Genomic DNA, 20381 nt, shown 5'->3' with positions numbered 1-20381 from the left:
TATAGTTTTCTGAGTATAGATTCTTAGCCTCTTTGGTTAGGTTTATTCCTAGGTATCTTATGGTCTGGGGTGCAATTGTAAATGGGATTGACTCCTTTATTTCTCTTTCTTCTGTCTTGTTGTTGGTGTAGAGAAATGCAACTGATTTCTGTGCATTGATCTTATATCCTGACACTTTACTGAATTCCTGTATAAGTTCTAGCAGTTTTGGAGTGGAGTCTTTTGGGTTTTCCACATAGAGTATCATATCATCTGCGAAGAGTGATAATTTGACTTCTTCTTTGCCGATTTGGATGCCTTTAATTTCCTTTTGTTGTCTGATTGCTGAGGCTAGGACTTCTAGTACTATGTTGAATAGCAGTGGTGATAATGGACATCCCTGCCGTGTTCCTGACCTTAGTGGAAAAGCTTTCAGTTTTTCTCCATTGAGAATGATATTTGCAGTGGGTTTTTCATAGATGGCTTTGATGATATTGAGGTATGTGCCCTCTATCCCTACACTTTGAAGGGTTTTGATCAGGAAGGGATGCTGTACTTTGTCAAATGCTTTTTCAGCATCTATTGAGAGTATCATATGGTTCTTGTTCTTTCTTTTATTGATGTGTTGTATCACATTGACTGATTTGCGGATGTTGAACCAACCTTGCAGCCCTGGGATAAATCCCACTTGGTCGTGGTGAATAATCCTTTTAATGTACTGTTGAATCCTATTGGCTAGAATTTAACTGTCAACCCTAGCATTGCAGATTTATTTCCTGAAGTCATACATGCCATGCAATGTGGCTGTATCCTAACCTGAGTCAGGTTCAGAATTAGCATTAAGGTCTTGTCGTAAGAGATCTACTACACAAAGTCCATGATGAAGTGAGTGAAGGAAACCAGGAATATAAAGACTGGCAAATGGAGTACCCAGGTGGCCCAGCTGATTGAGCATCCAACTCTTGATTTTGGCTCAGGTCTTGGGGTCATGGGATTGGATCCCATGCTCTCTCTCTCAAATAAATAAGTAAGTAAGTAAGTAAATAAATAAATCATTAAAGACTGGTAACCTGCTGAAGTATTCAAAAGACTTTGAACAGATCTGGAGACTACTGGGTTAAACAAATTAAAGAGGTTTCTTTACTGGGACTTCTCAAAGCCGTATATTTCCTAATTGTCATTTCATTTCTAAGAGGCAGCTAAATTATACAGTGTCTTCCAACAGCTTGAACATGGATTTGTTATTAAAGAGGGTTCTGAGAATATGCTTTTGGAAATATCGGTAGTTTTTCTAAATACAAAGCTCAGTTGCTATGATCATTTTCTCTCTACTCTTCTTAGTATCTAACCATTTTCATGGTTACAGCTAAAACCTCAATAGTGTGCTAAAGATCGTTTTAACTCTCACTAACTGGTCCAGTGATCTATTTCTATTACCAAATGTATACTGTCAGTGAAGGATCTCACCATTACTTCGGACAAAGCATACTCAAAATGCTTGAATCCTATCTCCTCTCCAACTTTCCTGGTTCCTACAATGATCTGCCATTTTGCCAGGTATCCAAATTAGAAATGTCCATAATGTCTGGCTCCATGTCCCATATGCAGCCTTTCTCCATCAGATCATACCCATGTTCATAGTTGCCCTAGTTTACTTGGGGTTCTTTCCCAGACTGCACATCACTAGCAAGTCCATCTTCCTAATACAGCCTTCAATCTTCTATTTTTCCTATTCAATACCCTTCAGCAGCTCCGAGGCAAAGAAACCTAGAAGCCTCATTGTACCTTCACGAAGCCTTCAAGTGACTCCTGATTGCACCAATCCCCAAAAGATATCCTTTGCTTTTTAGTTAGGTTTGTCTTATAATTTGCTACAGATACGCATAAACAGACTAACATCCTTTCTACTGCCTTTAAAAATGTCCTGCACCAGCAAGACAGGGCTGAAACTAAATCACACCCAGTCTTCTGAAATCCCCCCAGCCTGTACATTTCTGGTGGCCGCAGACCCAGCTCTTACTTCTGCCCCTGCTCTGGTATACCCTCCACTGTCTCTCTCTCTCTCTTTTTTTTTTTTTAAGATTTTATTCATTTATTTGACAGACAGAGATCACAAGTAGGCAGAGAGGCAGGCAGAGAGAGAGAGAGAGAGGAGGAAGCAGGCTCCCCACCAAGCAGAGAGCCCGATGCGGGACTCGATCCCAGGACCCCGAGATCATGACCTGAGCTGAAGGCAGCGGCTTAACCCACTGAGCCACCCAGGCGCCCCTCCACTGTCTCTTTGGCATAGGTGGTGTTCAACCTGGATTTGCCCTCTGGGCTTTGAGCTTGCATCACACTGGCTGTGATGTTTGCTTACTGTTCCTTTGCTATCTGCACCAGGTCACTCCTGGATTTGGTATGATCCAAGCCTATGGCAAAATTCATCTTATTAAAGAAACACACAGTGCTCATTTGTATCTATGCCTGTGGTCATGAATTTCAGAATGCCTGGAATGCATTCTCCTTTTGAACTATCTAAAGATAAAATAAAATAAAGTAAAATAAAAGTGCAGCCCAAGCCCCATTTCCTTCACTTATAAATTCTGTCTGCACACCTACTTCTCTCCTGGACTATTATGGCACAGGGCCCCAACCCCCCGATTTTGATACTACTTCCTGCTGTCTCATGACGATCAGCCTCATCTCTCCAATCACATAGCACAAACTCCCTGAGGAGAAAATCCATGCTCTATATTTCGCTATTTCCACCATCTCCCCACAGGTCCTATGTTGGTGGGTACAGAGCAAGTGCTCCACTGGAACATTCTGGATGGCTGGGTCCCAGGGGACTCGCATATCTATTGTTTGTCCATAATTTCCATAATTCAACAGACGACCACCAGCCCATCTCACAAAGAGACTCTACAGCTAGGATCACCACCATCTCTCTGGGAGATTATGGATTGTTGACTTTCCTGAAGCCAGGTCTAGAGTATATGCACTGTTATATGAAAATTAACTAGAAATATGGGGTGTGGTGGGGGGGAACCAACAGAGCTTTTAAAGAACTGAGATTCAATTAACAGAGCCATTAGATTGTAGATTGACATGACAGGAAAACTTCTTTCTCACCAAAAAAAGTATTTATGATGGCAAATATGTAATCATATTTGGATCTATAGGTGTCAATTTTTGCTGGAAATTTGTTGCTGGAGAGCCATTCATTAGTACATATTGAGATTATACTTAAAAAAGTCTTCATTATATTTATATGCAGACAATTATTGATGAATCAATTAATTTAAAAAGCGCAGGGACAGTTTTTTTTGTTTGTTTTTGTTTTTGTTTTTTGGGTACACAAACATGGCTGAGATAAGATTGATTCTTGACTGGTTAATTAAATAAAATCACGAGAACACAGCAGCTTGGAAAAGAAAAGCAACTTCTAAGTGAATAAAAGGCCAGCTTCCTCTGGGACAGACCGGTGAGTCCAGTTCCTCTGGCTTGTAAGCTTCACACTCCTGCTCCAGAAATACTATGCGTTTCTCTAGGGGATCCAATGCTTTTAGCAGTTTTCTGATGGAAGCGGAGAATACTGACAGCCTTGCTAGGCTGTAGATCATGGGGGAAATACACGGGCTGTGCTCTGCCTGCGAAGTGACCAGAAGTCCGTGAGAGAGACCCATTTTCCTACCTCTGTCTTCCTATCAGCAAGTCCTAGAGGGGTTCATATGAAACACACTCTAGAAAATCGTTTTAACCCCCTACAAGGCCTTGTGTCTTTTAACTTTTAAATATGTTATAGAAATTGGAGACTACTAGCAAATGAATGGCCAACCCCTTCTATAGAATTTATTTTTGCTACTACTTTTTTCCTCCATGTAGCATTTATTTGTTTGGTTATTTAATTCCAGGAGAGTTAATATGCAGCATTACATTAGTTTCAGGCATAGGATATAGTGATTCAGTACTTCTGTACTTGACTCTGCTCAATTTCCAAGACATCTTTCCTGTTCTTTGAAGGGTCCTATGTTAAAACAGCACCATGTTTTTGTTTTATGACCATGATATTTTCTTCTTTCTCTGACAATATCAACTGTCACTTTGTGAAATATTCTTCTTTCTGCATCCTCTCTATTTTCTCTGTTCATTTGTTTTGATTTCCATTTTTCTTTCTTTCTTTCTTTCTTTCTTTTTTTTTTTTAGAAGATGCTATCCATTAATATTTAAGAATAAGGGGCTGAAAACTTTTTGCACAAGGTAGGTCTTGACAACAAGTGGGTCTTCTTGTAAGGTAACTAGGAAGAAACTTTCAAATATTAGTAGCAGAAAGGCTTTTCTCTTGGACATATCAGTTTCCAGAAAGGGTTTTTCTACTCTTCTGCTCAAAGTATATAAATGTGGATGCCACCTTCATGGGATCCAAATAAGAAAAGCAGACTTTCACTTTATTTTCTTGTTTTCTATATGGTCACACTCTTGTCCTAAATTGTATAGATCTCCATGACAGTTCCTGTTTCTGATCAGCCTAGAGAAGAGCCAGTGGCCCAGGTGCATAAGATAGAGGAGAAAATTTGGCTCTCTAAATTGTCTCTACATAGCTTTCAATTAATCTTCCAATTTCTGGTGCCACTCTGCACTCTCTAACCTTCAGAGGTCCATGGTGTCTTCAAATCCTGATGTCCTGATGCTTCGCGGGCTTCTGCAGAGTACAGCATCTTGGGTCTTACTGGCTTCCCCTTCTGGAGGAATGGGTTTTAGCTCTCTCCAGATGATAACTCATTACCACCCACCCATTTATTTTCCATCCTCCTGCAACAACGCATGCTGTTGTTACATCTCTAGTTCTCTTTGTCTGGGTGGGGTTTGTACTTCTTTTTGATCCTTCACTGTTCTTTTACTGGGATTTTGGCAAGAGACAAAACTAATCACATGCATTGGATTTATCAGGAGTCCCTTCCCTCTTCCAGAAAAACTGGGTTTGGGGATTATTTCATCTTGGAACTCCTTCCGAAGATAGAGTCAAATTTTTCTGCACTGTCTTCTGAGCCTTTGATCATTCTCCCATCAGTTTATTTACCACCTTGCACTACAATTTACTTGGTTGTAGCTCTACGTGACTGTAAGTTCCCTGTAAGTTCCTTTCTTTCTTTCTCCTAGCAATTCTGGGTGCTCAACAAATGTTAATGAAATAAACAAAAGAATAGTTGGAATTATTCAAAGAAGAAATGCTGTCTGTGACCTGACCTTGAGAGAAAATTGAAAATAAAAAGAGAGACATTTTTTTGAATGTTGTAAGGAAAGACAAGAGTATGGCATATGGAAAAACTAAGAAAGACAACTTCAAATTTGACTTGCTCTTTTTACTGTTTTCAGGACTCAGGCTAAAGATGATGTATATTTTACTGTGTATTTTTTAGTCCTGTCCTAATTTGTCTTTTGAATAAGGCTAAACACCATAATTCATTGCTGAGAATTTTTTTATCATTGATTTCCTGCTTTTTTTCAAGTTGACAGGTTTCGGCACAGACCCTTTTTAATTCCTTTTTTGGGCCTGACAAAACTTTTCTTAAACAGGATTATAAATAAACCACACATCTTATAACACTAAGATGGTGAATTATGTAACTCATTGGGTCATGATTTAATATTAGTTGTTTGAGGAACAGAAAACCTCTTTTTAATTTGGCTTTGTTTCCATATAAGCATAAAAGAATTCTATGGCCCAATATTACCTAAATTCCAAGTTTCTAATTTTTATTTGTTTATAGAGTATCTCTGTGTTAGGTACTAATGCATTTCATTCTTAAAACAACTTTGGAAGGTACAGTGCATTGTACTGTCTTTATATTATAACTGGAAAGTGGAGCCAACAGGTTGTACTGTTTATGAATAAAATTACAATTTTATTTATGAATATAACAGCAAAGTTTTATTTCTAGAGTCATTGTGATTGCACAAAACACATAGATAATGAGCTCAGAATCAAAAATTCTAGACCCATTGCTTGTCAACATATTCGTTGCATTCGACATCTCAATTTATAACTGATATATTACAGAATTAATTTATTTTCCTCATATACTTGAAATATTGCTAGGATCACTTCTTTACTTGTTGATCATGTTGTTAAATAACATGCACTGGAGCGGGGGGTGCCTGGGTGGCTCAGTGGGTTGGGCCTCTGCCTTTGGCTCAGGTCATGACCTCAGGGTCCTAGGATGGAGCCCCACATTGGGCTCTCTGCTTAGCGGGGAGTCTGCTTCCCCCTCTCTCTGCCTGCCTCTCTGCCTACTTGTGATCTCGCTTTCTGTCAAATAAATAAATCTTAAAAAAATATATGCACTGGGGTATAGTAACATATAGAATAATGATATTAAGGTTCGCCATGAAAGAAAGGAGTTAGAATACTTCTTTTGCTGATGATTTAAAAAGCAATTTCCTAAGATTAGGTCTTTTCTACAATGAGGAGGCAAGATGATATTTCTGTTTTTTTTTTTTTCCCCAATTTATTTATTTTCAGAAAAACAGTATTCATTATTTTTTCACCACACCCAGTGCTCCTTGCAAGCTGTGCCCTCTATAATACCCACCACCTGGTACCCCAACCTCCCACCCCCCCGCCACTTCAAACCCCTCAGATTGTTTTTCAGAGTCCATAGTCTCTCATGGTTCATCTCCCCTTCCAATTTACCCAAAGATATTTCTGTTTTTAATGTTAGTTTAAGGCACCATAATGCCCACAGTTACTGTGATTTAGAGGATTATGGTTTTTGTCAGATAGATATGCGCAAAAAGTTAATGAAAACTCATGACCTCCCTGAAAGTCATAGGCTTGTTGATTTGCTTGTCTCGGGGAGGTGGTTGCTCATTTAATTTTAGTTATATTTAGCAATTACCAACAAAGTTGTGATCTAATGGAAGTACTGCTTCTGGATGAATGTCAAAACCAGCTGATGATTTCCTTCGGAAATGGTGTTTCTAAAAAAAGGCGGCTTGTGCTCATGAACCCACAAGCGTCATCGTACTTGAGCGCAGACTTCTTCCCAATTCCTTGTTCACACTGAATTCCTGGTTCAGAAGGAGCATTGCCAATCTATGACTGGGACAACGGCAGGCTTCAACATTTCCCAGGGATAATGCGACACCAACTTACCCGTGTTCTTAGTACTTCTTTCCTTTTCCTGTTGCCTCTCTCTCTCACCTACATTTCTGTTGCCTGATTTCTGAAAGACCTTGCAGATAGGTAACTGTGATAATTTTCCTAGTGGGGCGGGGGGGGGTTAAAGGTTTAATCAAGACAGCGGCACACTGGAACCTGACTGTACCACTTTGTGAGAGATAGCTGCTAAATACTCAGGCATTTAGCAACTAGACTGTTAATCTTTGGTGGCTTGAAATCAGCCACCGAGGGAGTATTTACACCATGGAAATTGGCAAATATTATAAACGGCCCTCCCTTTCCCTCCCCAAAGAGCTGGTCTATCAGCACACAACGGGGTACTCCTCCTCTGCCATCTTGCATTTTCATTAGAGACCTTATTCAAATCTTTAAGTCTTATTCCGAATCTAGATTCAAAATGAATTTCTATGGCTGGGAAATTCTCTAACAGGAACATGGGAAAATCATGAGAGATCTTGTTCAAATGCTACCGCATAGGCAAGTGGCTAGAACATCTTGCTGAAAACCAGCTCTACTCATATTGCTAGGAGATATGGTGGGAAATTATAAAAATTTAAAAAAAAAAAGCATTACCTTTTTGAGCCAAGGAAGATTTCCAAAGATACATGTACATATAATAATCCTATAAAATATGGGTTGCTCTGAAATAATGACCCACTGAATTAGACTATTAAGTATTTTCAGAGTTACTGGCCAAAGTGAAGAATGAAGTATAAGAGTGAACTATGAACTGCAAGCCCCGTCACATGTGGAGAGAACAGTCTGCATACTGCAAAACTAAATGTGCTATTAGAGGTCCAGTGAAATGATCTAGTGGTTTCTAAAACCGGAAGCAGGACTTACTATCTTACCGTGATCTTAAAAAAAAAATCCTGTTGAGCTAGTAGTTAAAGAAAAGGACAGGATTATTTACCAAAGTGCAGCAATTCACCTTTACTCATATTGCTAGAATGTCTTCTTTAAAAGGGGTAAAGAATTAATGGTGCTTAATATAAGTTAGTTATCTTTTCTATGTATTTGTTTCATGCCTGTACTAAGCATCTACTGTGTACTGGGCACTATCTTCACTGTACAAATGAGTAAGTTCTAGTCCCACAGTGTATTCCAAAGATTCTATCCATTTTACAAATATACAGTATTCAAAGGTCTCAGAGAGGTTTTACCAGTAATATATAGATGATTTACTTTCTAATTAGTTTACTGTAATTAGACAATAACATTTGGCAGCTATAACCTTTTAGCTTTTGTGCTCCCACAAGAACAGTCACCAGGAGCTTTTTAGAGAAGAGGATCTGAGTTTTGAAGAAAAGTGGGGTGTAGCTTGAATAGCCTTCTTGGGACAAATCCAAATGTAGCTAAACAAAAATGGAAAAATATACTTTATAGAGAACACTTTGAAGCATGGTCAGAAAAATTCTGACTTATAATTAACACATGCTTCTGAAAATATGGAGTCTAAAAATAACAAATAGGAATTCTTTTTAAAAAAAAAATATTTTATTTGAGAGAAAGAGAGCATGAGCGGGAGGAGGGGCAAAGGGCTAGGGATAAGCAGACTCCCCACTGAGCAGAAAGCCCCATGTAGGGCTCCATTCCAGGACCCTGAGATCATGACCTGAGCCAGAAGTAGATGATTAACCAACTGAGCCACCCAGGCGTCCCATAAATATGAATTCTTAATTATGGGCTTTTAGAACTACAGTTATGCTGACACTTTGAGTTTGTTGTTTGCTGTGAGAAAAACACATGTTCCCATCAAAACATGTAAAATTAATGAGCACATTTTATATGCAGAGCTCAATAAATACTCTCTTTCAAACTGTGCTCATGAAAGAAAACTATCAATGAATTCATTCGGCAAAAATAAAAATTCAAAGCAACAATGGCTATAAGAACTAATAACTCTAGAAGGCTGAAATGTAGCAAGATGTAAAGGAGAGTGATAAAGCGTGTAGCTGATGTTTATCTAAGTATCAACAGTTCTGATCCCATGCAGAAGAATCAGGGAAAAAAGTGGGTCAATAAGTGGGGCATGGCTTGCCAGGCTGTTTGCCTGCCTTCACTGCTGACCTTAAGGAACATCTCGTGACCAACAGGAACCACTCAAGGCAGGCGTGTGTACACCCCCCCATGCAAGCAGGCCTGGGCTGCCTTAAAGGATTGAAGTGCCAAGCAGGCCTTTCAAATTTCCAGGATGTAAAGTAAATCCATTTCGCCACTAGGTGGAGATCGGGTTACTCTGCCAGGAGCAGGGAAGGGGTGGGCATTCAGCCAGCATTAAGGACAGTCCCGAGAACATACACTCTTTTCTCAATATTTCCAAGAAAGGCATTTTTCAAGGTCCAAAACCAGGAGTAGACATATGCTGAATAAAGGGACCATTAATGAGGAATAGCCTGAGGGATCACACGGTACGGGAATTGAAAAAAGCACATTGCTGCTTTTTAGAACCATTGCTCCGTCATGGTTCCTATCTGGATTTGGTTGTGTAAACTACTCGTAAATAATCACACCAACTGGTCTAAATAAGAGCAATTAAATATACAGTCTCATTATTTACCAAGCAGGGAGAAGAGGAGAGATGTGACCCAAGACTAAAACAATGGCAGACCATTTGGACAATTAATCCTGTCTGTTTACACATAAAGATGCAAGATCACAGTGTGTTTCTCGGTTTGAGTACATATATAAATATATATTTCAATATCGACCAAAATGGATTCAGGAACACAGAAATGGAAGGAGAAAGTTGGATAACATCTACCCTAAGTTTCTAAGGGAAACTAATTTCCAATTCTCAAACATGTAACTTTATTTCTAAGTACGTCTTATTTCTGCTACAGCAGAACTGTGAACTGGAGACATAAAGTTATACATTTCCTGGAAAAAGTTTGGTTTGGGAAGGATCAGATGTTGCCTTGAAAACCACAGCCAAGCATTTTGATTATTTTTGGGATATTAGAGAATATATTTCTGTTCATTTCTAGCTTATTAGCTATAGATATTAATTCACTAAATACTTATTCGGTTACATTAAAAACAAATGAATCACTTGTGACAGTTTAAAAGAACAATTCCATTTTCATCAAATAGCTTCAGTGGCCAGTGCAATTTAGTATATACGAGTGTGACATACACAAACATATTAACTGCCTACTGTGTATCAATCACTATGCTAGGAGCTGGGAAAAGGAAGATGAACAACAGAGTTGGGGAAGTCAGGGAAGAGAAGAGTATATGGCTCAAATGCAAATAGGGGTTAACTTTTGTAGCAGTCAAGACCAGTTATGAAAATCATGAATAAAATTCCTTTTTTAAAGTTCTATTGTGGAAGAAGCCACAATCTTGACCCTTGGAAAAATAGGACCTTTCATCTCTATGACATATGAGAGATTGAAATAAAATATAAGAAATACAAACACAAGAGTATTTACTCTTAGGCCTAAAGCACTGTAATGAAAAGAGGAGATTAATTCACAAGAAAAAGAAACTAATGCTTAGAATAATAAGAGAATCAGAACCACAGTTAATTAATTTTCTAATTATTGTTATGGATAGTGACCAACAGTCAGTCTGTTGCTATGATAGCATCACTGTACTTAATCACATGTTTATTTTAGAGCAATACATTTGTTTTAGCTTAATTAAATTAATATATTGATACCCTTTCAAAAAGTTGAGGTTGCTTGCCAATCTTGACCATGTTCCTATAAACTTTTAAGAATCTGAGAAAAATATGTATTATTCATTCACAAATCTAAACCTCTCTCCTTTAAGGGAAATCGCAAAAATAACCACATAAAGGAGTAATTATTAATCAGATATCAGTGGAAGAGTTGGTGGAAATTTTTTATCTTGCTAATTGGTTCTTTACAGAGCAACACAGCTGGCAGGAATCTATTTTTCCTTCCTACCTTGCTGGATAAAAATGAAATGTAAACAGCGAAGTTTTCTTCTAAAGATTAAAATAAATCAATTACAAATAAATCCTTTAATGATATGCTTCAGTACTTATGGGCACACAGCTCTCCTCGTTGTTCATGGGAGTTCCAGACAGCAACTAGATTAGCTGGGGCCTGAGCCATTTCTGGAGCTTCCTCTCACTTTGGTGCACTGTTGCCATGTTTCTTTTCAGTGCAGGGTTGGGGCAACTTTGGACCACTGCTAAGTCAAGATGCATCTCTACCGGATGTGCCATTTACTTATCTTCTCTAGGTTATAGGTTTTGGCCCTACGGTAATGGGCTATATTTTACATCAGTATCTCTGCTTCCTTAGTAGCATGAGGACATGCTGAAGATGACGGCAGTAACGGTCAGAACAGATGTGAAGGTGGTGCTGGAAACTGACTACTACTGGAGGTTAGACAACAAAAGTTGATTGTATTTTCATGCTGTGATGTGAGGGACCTGACTATTTAGGCACTGACCATAAAAGGGGCACATTTTTAACTTTTTCACTCTCTAGAGGGATAGGTTTGTCTTTCTCTATCATGAGAAATTATTTTAGCTATTAAGCAACCATATTTAAGTTTTGGGGCCAGAAGTTTCCACAACTGTGGCAGCTGCAACTAAAAGATATACTTGAATATGCACCTGCATATAAGAGGGGAGGTCAATTTGAGTGGTACCTGCATATGTCTGTCACCTTCTCGTCCAATCATGTTTCTCCATTCCATGAGGGATCGCTGCAGATGTTCCAGTCCAGTTTCCCAGAGCCTGATATGACCTCCCATGTCAACGGTAACAACGCCACCTTTGCCCCACTCAGCTAGCAGAGCATCTGTGTCCGAAATAGTAGAGAGCCATGTGGTATATGGCGAGAGATATTCTGATCTGATAAGGAAATTACAGTAGTCAGTAGCTAGTTTGCCTAATTTTGGTTCATTAAACTTGCCATAAAATACTCTAGTAGCAAGCACATTAAAAGACAGCAAGAGAGTCATCTGTAAGAAAAAAAAATACACAGTTATCTATTGGTTATTTACATGCTTTCTGTATTTGTGGATTCCCGATGATGCTAGCATTCACTGTCAGAAGGAAAAGAACGCTAAACCGTCTCAGATCTCATGCGTCTGCAATGCTGGGCTCACTCCTTAGGGCTCTAAGTTTCAGTGTAAGTGCTGAAACTGAAAACTGATATCTTGTCTATGGGCTTTAATTGCATTTGTATTTAATATTTTGCATTTTCTAACTTAGGGAGTTACAGGAATTTATAACAAGGAATTTATGTATTTCTCATATTACATATTTCATACATATACATATTTCCTTTGTTATATATTCATTTCTAGTGATGCAGCTTTTGCCTATAAGTCAACTGCACACTTCCTTTTTCTGAATATAGCTCTCACTGTGCAAAAGAAACAGATTAGAAATTCTAATTACCAGTGTTGGTAATTACCAATTACCAGATGTCTAAATACATCTGATATTTTCTATATGAAATAAATGGACTAAAGGGATAGTCTGATCAGATAATAAAAACATAATAAACCATCAGTGTAGACCTGGGAAAACCACTATATGTTGGATAAAATCTTCTAATATTCTAAAGAATAAACCAAGACTACTTTGACCTTTCTTCCCAGTCTGCCTTAGACAGAGTGACCGAGCTAGCTACTCTGGGACACAGAAGTTTTAGAAAATGTTAATATGAAGAGGATGATAACAGTAGTATGGGTCCCAGGGTTTCAGAACTACTTTACAGGGCTAGAAGGACTCAAAGAAGGTGACATTTGATATAATACAGGATTTACCTCATGGTGCTCTCCCCAAAAACATGTGCCTTAGTAAAAAAATTAATAGGTACAGATGGTGAAGTAAAGGGCTATCCCAGAACAATGAAATTTATCTACATGAAACAATAATGTTTGAGAGTCTTCCAAGAGCACTCAAGAAGTAAGACTGTGGAATACTGTATTTACTGGCTAAATGTTTAACTCTTTTTACCATGAAACTTGAAAAGTCTATGGGCAATTTCTTCAATATGTCAAAAAACAGTGCTGAAAAAAAGTCACGTATTTACCACAATTTGCTCCCCAACTCTAGAATCTCTTCTTTACCTTGTTTTAAATGTATCTTCTCCTTACTACATTATAGCAAGGTCATTGAAGAATGCATAGAATTATAGTAGAGTGAGGCCCAGATTTCCAGACACCCACAGATGAGAGCTAGGCAGTATCATTTTACAGATGTTAGGCAGTATCATTTTACAGATGTAAATAATACAAAAACTCGAGGAAAAAGACTCAAGCTTTACTGGGGGCAAAAGTGATGTATTCATTTTGGCCCTGTAGTTACAGTGTTACTGTATCTTCTGTTATTTGAAGTTAGCCATCAGATGGAAAATTCCAGCTATCTAGCGGAATGCTAAATTTAAGCAACTAGCAGGAAAACTGAAATCCAGATGGGTTGTTCTCTTGGATTGCATATATGCCAAAAATGGCAATAGCTAATCTCAAGAGAAATTCAGGATATACTGATAATGAACAGACTCCAAATCACATGGCACTTGAAATATGGCAAGTCCAAACGGAGATGTTCCAAAAGTGTAAAATACATAACTGATTTCAAAGACTAAGGAGAAAAAAGGAATATAAAATATCTCATTAAAATTTTTATATTGAATATGTGTCAAAATGATAACATTTTATGTTTTTAAATTTTTTCAAAAAATATTTATTTTAAGGAGAGAGTGTGCATGATAAAATGATAACATTTTAAATACACTGGGTCAATAAAATGTGATTAAAGTCAATTTCACCTATCTTGTTTTCCTTTGGAAAATATGGCTAATAAGGAATTGACAATGACACATCTGGCTTGCATTCTGTCTCTGGTGGGCAGTATGGAGGCTCTGAAGGACTGCCTTGTGGTGTCCAGCTGGCCTGGGCTCTTTACACAGCTGCTCTGCCAGATGTTCCTTGCACGGCAGGTATCACGTACGGTTCACACAGAAAGTTAAAAGAGAAGAGCAATGAAATAAAAGCCAGGGCTAATGAGAGAGCAATTAAGAGAAATACTGGGAAAAAGTTATTAATGCTTTTAGAAATGTAAAAAACACAAAGCTGTTCTTTGCTTTTGTTGCTTGAATTCATAGTGTATTTTAATAAGCATATACTTCATATGGAACGAGGAATTTCCCCAAATGACTAAAAGCCATTTTCTATTAAACTGACACATTAAGGTGCTCTAAGAAGGCATATTTATATATGCTGGAACAAGTAAAGCTATTTTTTGAGTAATGCTTTGATTACTTATATTTATTGAACCTGATTAAGGGTCCTAAGAAATGAAACTGTGTTTCTGAGTTACTGTGTACTATCACGCTGGGCTGGTTCTTCTAGGGGGTTGGAGGAGTGGCTGGAAAGCGGCCTGGTGATGCTAAGGGTGACTTTCTCTCATGCTGGAAGGTTCTCTAGGCTCCTCTGCTAGAGAGTTCAGGTGAGGTTTTCTCCCTGTGTTGTGAGGGCTCAGTCGCCTATAAGGAAGTATATGTTATGAGGGGATGTGGTGTCAAACTAGGCCAAAGCAGAGGAAAAGATTCAAAGAAGGAGGCGCTGATTGGGGAGCAAAGTAAGGAAGAATGAGGAAGCTGGGCCAAATAGACCAGAGCAGGTGTGTGGTTCAAGTAAGAGAGGGAGATTAGGAACAGACGCATCCAGAAAGGGACGGGCTACTAGTGAGGACACTGTGATCCTCAAGGGTAGAAACCAAGAACGTAGTTTTCCTTCTGTGTCCTCAGTCTGGTGGGTTTACGTACCTTGCTTTCATCACTGGACAATAACAGAAGCAGTAATTGGTCATGAGTTCCATTCAGAATCTCTGGAAGCCTTTAGCTACTGAAGAGCCTTCACAGCATTTTTAAAAACCGTTTTAAAAAATGCTATTTAAATTTATTGACATTTTGAACACATTCACCTCTGAAAACTAATATATAAAGTTAAAAAATACAGTGGATGCAGCTCGAGAGTATTATGCTAAGCAAAATAAGTCAGAGAAGATAATTACCATATGATTTCACTCATATGTGGAGTTTAAGAAACAAAACAAACAAGCAAAGGGAAAAAAAAGAGAGAGAGGGAGAGAAACCAGAAACAGACTCTTAACTGTAGAGAACAAATGGATGGTTACCAGAGGGAGGTGGGCAGGGGGATGGGTGATGCAGGTGATGGGGATTAAGGAGGGCACTTGTCGGGATGAGCGCAGGGTGGTGTATGGAAGTGCTGAATCACTGTCCTGTGTACCTGATATTACACTGTATGGTAACTAACGGAAATTCAAATGAGAACTTAGAAAAAAATAAAGTTAATAAGATGAAAATTTTCTCCAATACTGAAAACACTGTTTCAAGTACAGAAAAATTTATCATTGGGGATCAGTCAATGACTAGATCAAAGATAGAGAAATGAAGCCCTCAAAGGCTGTTAGACTTATACCTATATAACGTTTGAACATTTTTCCCAAATGAAAATAAAAATAGCAGTAAAGCATGCAGAACAGCAGCAAGATACAAGCTAACTGCAAGTGGGGTGGGGGGAAGAGCTTTGTTCTTTCAGTAGACAAAAGCACAGATTTATTTGGAATGCACAGTAAGACTTGACTTGCTCTTGATCTGACATTCGAAATGAGAATAAAGGTGAACATGGCTTACCTGGGAACAGGGATATATCGGAGTTTCTTTGATTGAAGGTCAGTGATTTCTATATAACCAGCTGTTTGCGGAGGGGTCACATCTGCAAACAAGTCATGGTATGAGATGAGTATTAAATTACTGCATGATACCAACGTAACACCAGCAGAAAGCATGAATGTTGCTAGAAGTTGAATGAAATTACCAGTAGCCTAGGACAGAGCTTTGAGACCCACCTGACAAGGTCCTGGACCAAATCTAGTCTGTAGGGTTATGTTTCGGTCAAGAAAACACAAAGACTGTCAAATACATGCACATCAGACCATGGTTCTTTACTGTCCAGAAATGACCTGAGTTCTTTTCTTTGTCTTTGCTAGCTTTCCAAGATGAGCCATTTTAGCACTTACAGTTTATTTAAAAAGATTTTTTCACCTGAATTCTGTCTTTCCTTCCTAGGAAGTCAAAATGACAGTACAAGCAGCCACTTCGTAACTGGACTGGCTGGGTATAAAATCCCGATTCTGATATTTCCGAACCGTGTTTTATGCTGGTCAGGTTAGGTACCTCACTTCTTCTGTCATTTGTAAAATGGGGATCACATCAGCATCTGAGCACCACAGACATTATTTTGAGGATTAGATGCAGTTAGTGATTGGAAAGCACTTAATTAGTAGGTGCTCAACACGTGGTACCTGTAATCATTGGCCCCACCAAGACAGGAGAGGTGAGGTGAAGGTAGGTCTGTGCAATGAAGACTCTAGACCATGGAAATGAAAGGTTCAGATGGGGAGAGGGACAGGGTCTGATATACGGAGGCTAGGCCCCCCTCCCTCTGATCTTGGAGTTGTTTCCCAGCCAATTCCAGGGGTCTGCTGACTTCTCTTCCAAAGCCCTGAGAACCACCACTGACCATCATGTGCTGCCCCTACTGTGTGCCAGAAACTCTGCTCCGTCTTTCTAGGCAGTGTTTTGAATCCTGACCACAAAGACTCGTGATTCCCGCTTGAGTGAGGAGGAAACTGAAGCTAACAGAAGTGTGAGGGTAACGTGACCTGCTTGAGGTGACATGGCTGGAGAGTGACAGAGATGGCATTCAAATCCAGGCCTTCTTGGCTTTGCAATCTCTGCTCTGTCCGCCCCTCCAGATGACTCCTGCCTAAGCTGACCCAAGGGCTATGATTTTGAAAATAGCCTCATTTTAGAAGATATGGGCCATTAGTGTCTCTTAAAAAAAAAAAAAATCTCCCCTACACAGAACCCATACTTTTTTTTTCTTTTTCTTTTTTTTTTCAATTTATTTATTTTCAGAAAAACATTATTCATTATTTTTTCACCACACCCAGTGCTCCATGCAAGCCGTGCCCTCTATAATACCCACCACCTGGTACCCCTACCTCCCACCCCCCCCGCCACTTCAAACCCCTCAGACTGTTTTTCAGAGTCCATAGTCTCTTATGGTTCACCTCCCCTTCCAATTTACCCAAATTCCCTACTCCTCTCTAATGCCCCTTGTCCTCCATGCTATTTGTTATGTTCCACAAATAAGTGAAACCATATGATAATTGACTCTCTCTGCTTGACTTATTTCACTCAGCATAATCTCTTCCAGTCCCGTCCATGTTGCTACAAAAGTTGGGTATTCATCCTTTCTGATGGAGGCATAATACTCCATAGTGTATATGGACCACATCTTCCTTATCCATTCATCCGTTTAAGGGCATCTTGGTTCTTTCCATAGTTTGGCGACTGTGGCCATTGCTGCTATAAACATTGGGGTACAGATGGCCCTTCTTTTCACGACATCTGTGTCTTTAGAACCCATACTTTTTAAAGATTTTTTGTCTGTTGTCCATCTCTTATTACAACTTCAGGTTTGAATGAGATGTCCAGGACGTTCACATTGAATTTATCCAATGTAGTTTACAAAAAAAAAAAAAAGAAAGTAAGAAACTTCGTATTTTTATTTCATGTTTGTAGACAGAGGTTTTTGAGTAGACCCTCTAAAAAATTCAAAACTCAAAATATGTCTTATTTATTCAAAAAACATGGTTAGGTTTACTTTGTACCAGACACTATACAAAGTACTGAGGAGAAAGAAGGAGATGGGATTCCTGCCTCATCTGAGGAGCCCACAGCAGAAACAGGAAAGTTCCTTACAAAACAAAAACAAACCCCACACAACAAAACAAAACCCACCAAGTGGGCCTCTGGAAACCCATAGGCCTGGGGGTTAGGTATGAGCTGCAGAGCAAGGCAGGCAGGAGTGCCAGAGGTCAGAGGGTTAGGAGGCAAGGAAGGTAATGTCCAGGGCAGCAGAGGGTAAGAAAAGAGAGTTCCTATGGTAACCTGACCACCCGGCTGAATTGGCCATCCCTAGATGGCCATTTATATAAAACAAGCATGCTTATCGTCAGTCACACACAGCCTGCATTGGAAACGCTGCCTGGGACGGGAGGTCAGTCTTGGATAAAGTTTGGCACCATATATCACTTTTGACAGTTCCTGCTGCTAAGACCCAGCCGAAGTGGGTTGAATTATTTATAGACCCAGGTTCTTTGCCAAAAATGACCAGTTATTGAAGCGGCTGCCTCATTAACTGACTTACATGTTGGCTTGTCACTCACGGGTGCTTTTTCTTCGTAAGTAGTAGTGAGAAGCTGAGCTGGGGCTGTGGCCACCAGAGCTTTCAGACGGCCCGTGAAAGCAAAGTAAGCCAACTTATTTTAAAATATCTTTTCTTTCACTGTGCAAATTAATTCCATGGCATAAAGAGGGTGAGAAAATGCAGTAATGGCTGTGTCTATTTCAAGAAAGGGAAAGTAAGAATTTTACTCCTGGTGCTAAAAAATATTTTCACGTATCAGAAAAGGCACTTTGTGGCTATAAAGCACTTTTGAAAGCAGTATTAAGGGAGTGGTGGTGGAAATGGTAATGGGGAGCAGTTGAAAAATAATCAGCATTGATGTTTACTGATTTGAAAACGAATCGGCTCAGAATGCATGACTGAATTAAGGAGGCGAACACCGTGGCCAGATTTCCCTCCAAACTTGGCCAAATCCTTGTCTATCCATTTTAAATGTTTCAACACTGGAGAGAGGACAGAGGCTCAGTAAATTTCCATTACATTTATAATCCAGGTGGATTTCAAGGACAGGTATAAGCTATGCATGAGCATGAGTTCATTAACGTCAAAAGGGAAGTCACGGCTGCATATTTACCGCACCGTTCCCGCAAACGGTGGGGACAGCTATGTGCACAGCGCCAAGGTTAGGAGGAGGTATCAAAGTTGTCAGGCAAAACAACCCAGAACACATTCAAAGGGAAGATGAAATTATATTAAAAAATTCACTACTTTTAGCAATGAAATTCTATGTACATCTGTTAACTACCAAGTTTAATGCATTTCTGTGTTCACAGATTAAGAGTGATGTGTGCCCTGCAATCGTGCCAATGCCAAATCTTTGAATTTACTCAGTTCAAAACACAGATTATCACTTTTAATCCAGAGTTGTTATTTTGTGTTTGAAGAGCTGAGGTCTGTGATTAGAAAGAAAGAAAGAAAGAAAGAAGAAAAGAAAAAAAGAAAAAAAGAAAAAAAGAAAAAAAGAAAAAAAAAGCAGCTAACAATTAACTAGGAAAAAAAAGAAAAAGACTGGAAGAAAGCAGTAAATCTCTCCCTGTCTGCATTAAATAAAAATTATGCCATCTTTGTGAAAGCCACCAGGAGAATAACCTCTATAGTTTCCATTGATTTCTTTAATAAAAGGCTGATCTGCGCTAGTTCCTGACTAATCAGACTGTTGGACTCTATTTACTTAAAAAAAAGGCCAAACTATTTTTTATACCCATGTCAGCTCAATGACTGCTTCTTAACCAGGGCAAAGATTTCTTATGCCATTATCTTTCCTCTACTACTCTGGAAGTTATATACTCTACTCCTAACTTACTGACACACAAACTTAACATCGTTATCCTTCCTCCTGAACAAAGTAAGGCACTTAGAACACTTTAACATTAGTCACTCCTCTCCCTAAGTCGTGGATTATAATTGTCTCATAGTTTTGATATATGCTTTTAAAAATTTCACGAACTTTTATTATTTTTGTTTCTTATAATTGATGTTTATTAGCCACAAATTTACTACTTTCTCATGTGTCCTCATCTGAACTGTTGATTCCTAGGCCTGTGCACAGCTATCCTCCTGGCATCTCCCTTGGTCATTCTCCTAGGAATTTTTTTTTCAACAGCCCACATTTATAAAATTCTTCCTGTGTACCAGATACCATGCTAAGCACTTCATGTACATTTGAAATACTTAAGGAGTATTACTTAAACAAATGAGGGGAAATAAAATTCCTAGCAACCAAGAGAAAAATCGTAAAAGATATAAACAGGCAATTCTCAGAAGAGTAAATCACAACATATGAAAAGATTCTCGGAGTTATTAAAAATTAGGGAAAGATAAACTGAAACCATAATGAAAGGTCTGATCCCTTCAAGAATACATAAGGATGGGGAGCATCAGGACCTCTTTAAGGCAACTGGAACAACATTGGGAGACAATCTGGTAATTCTAGTCTTAGACATGTACCCTGTGAACTCTC

General features: G+C 38.9%; 1 protein-coding gene across 2 annotated transcripts in view; it reads right to left on the bottom strand.

The window, feature by feature from the left end:
* Positions 1 to 20381, bottom strand: part of VWA8 (von Willebrand factor A domain containing 8) — a 330223-nt gene that overhangs the window by 75523 nt on the left and 234319 nt on the right. For both annotated transcript variants that reach the window (XM_044249814.1, XM_044249815.1), the window contains 2 exons: positions 15799 to 15880; positions 11774 to 11978 (listed from right to left, as the gene is read on the bottom strand). In XM_044249814.1, coding sequence (XP_044105749.1) covers positions 11774 to 11978; positions 15799 to 15880 — 287 coding nt within the window. The remainder of the gene's footprint in view (positions 1 to 11773; positions 11979 to 15798; positions 15881 to 20381) is intronic.

Source organism: Neovison vison, chromosome 5 (genome assembly GCF_020171115.1).
Source record: "Neovison vison isolate M4711 chromosome 5, ASM_NN_V1, whole genome shotgun sequence".
Taxonomy (NCBI): Eukaryota; Metazoa; Chordata; class Mammalia; order Carnivora; family Mustelidae; genus Neogale; species Neogale vison.
The sequence above is the reverse complement of the archived record's forward strand: the minus strand, read 5'-3'. Positions and strand labels throughout refer to the sequence as shown.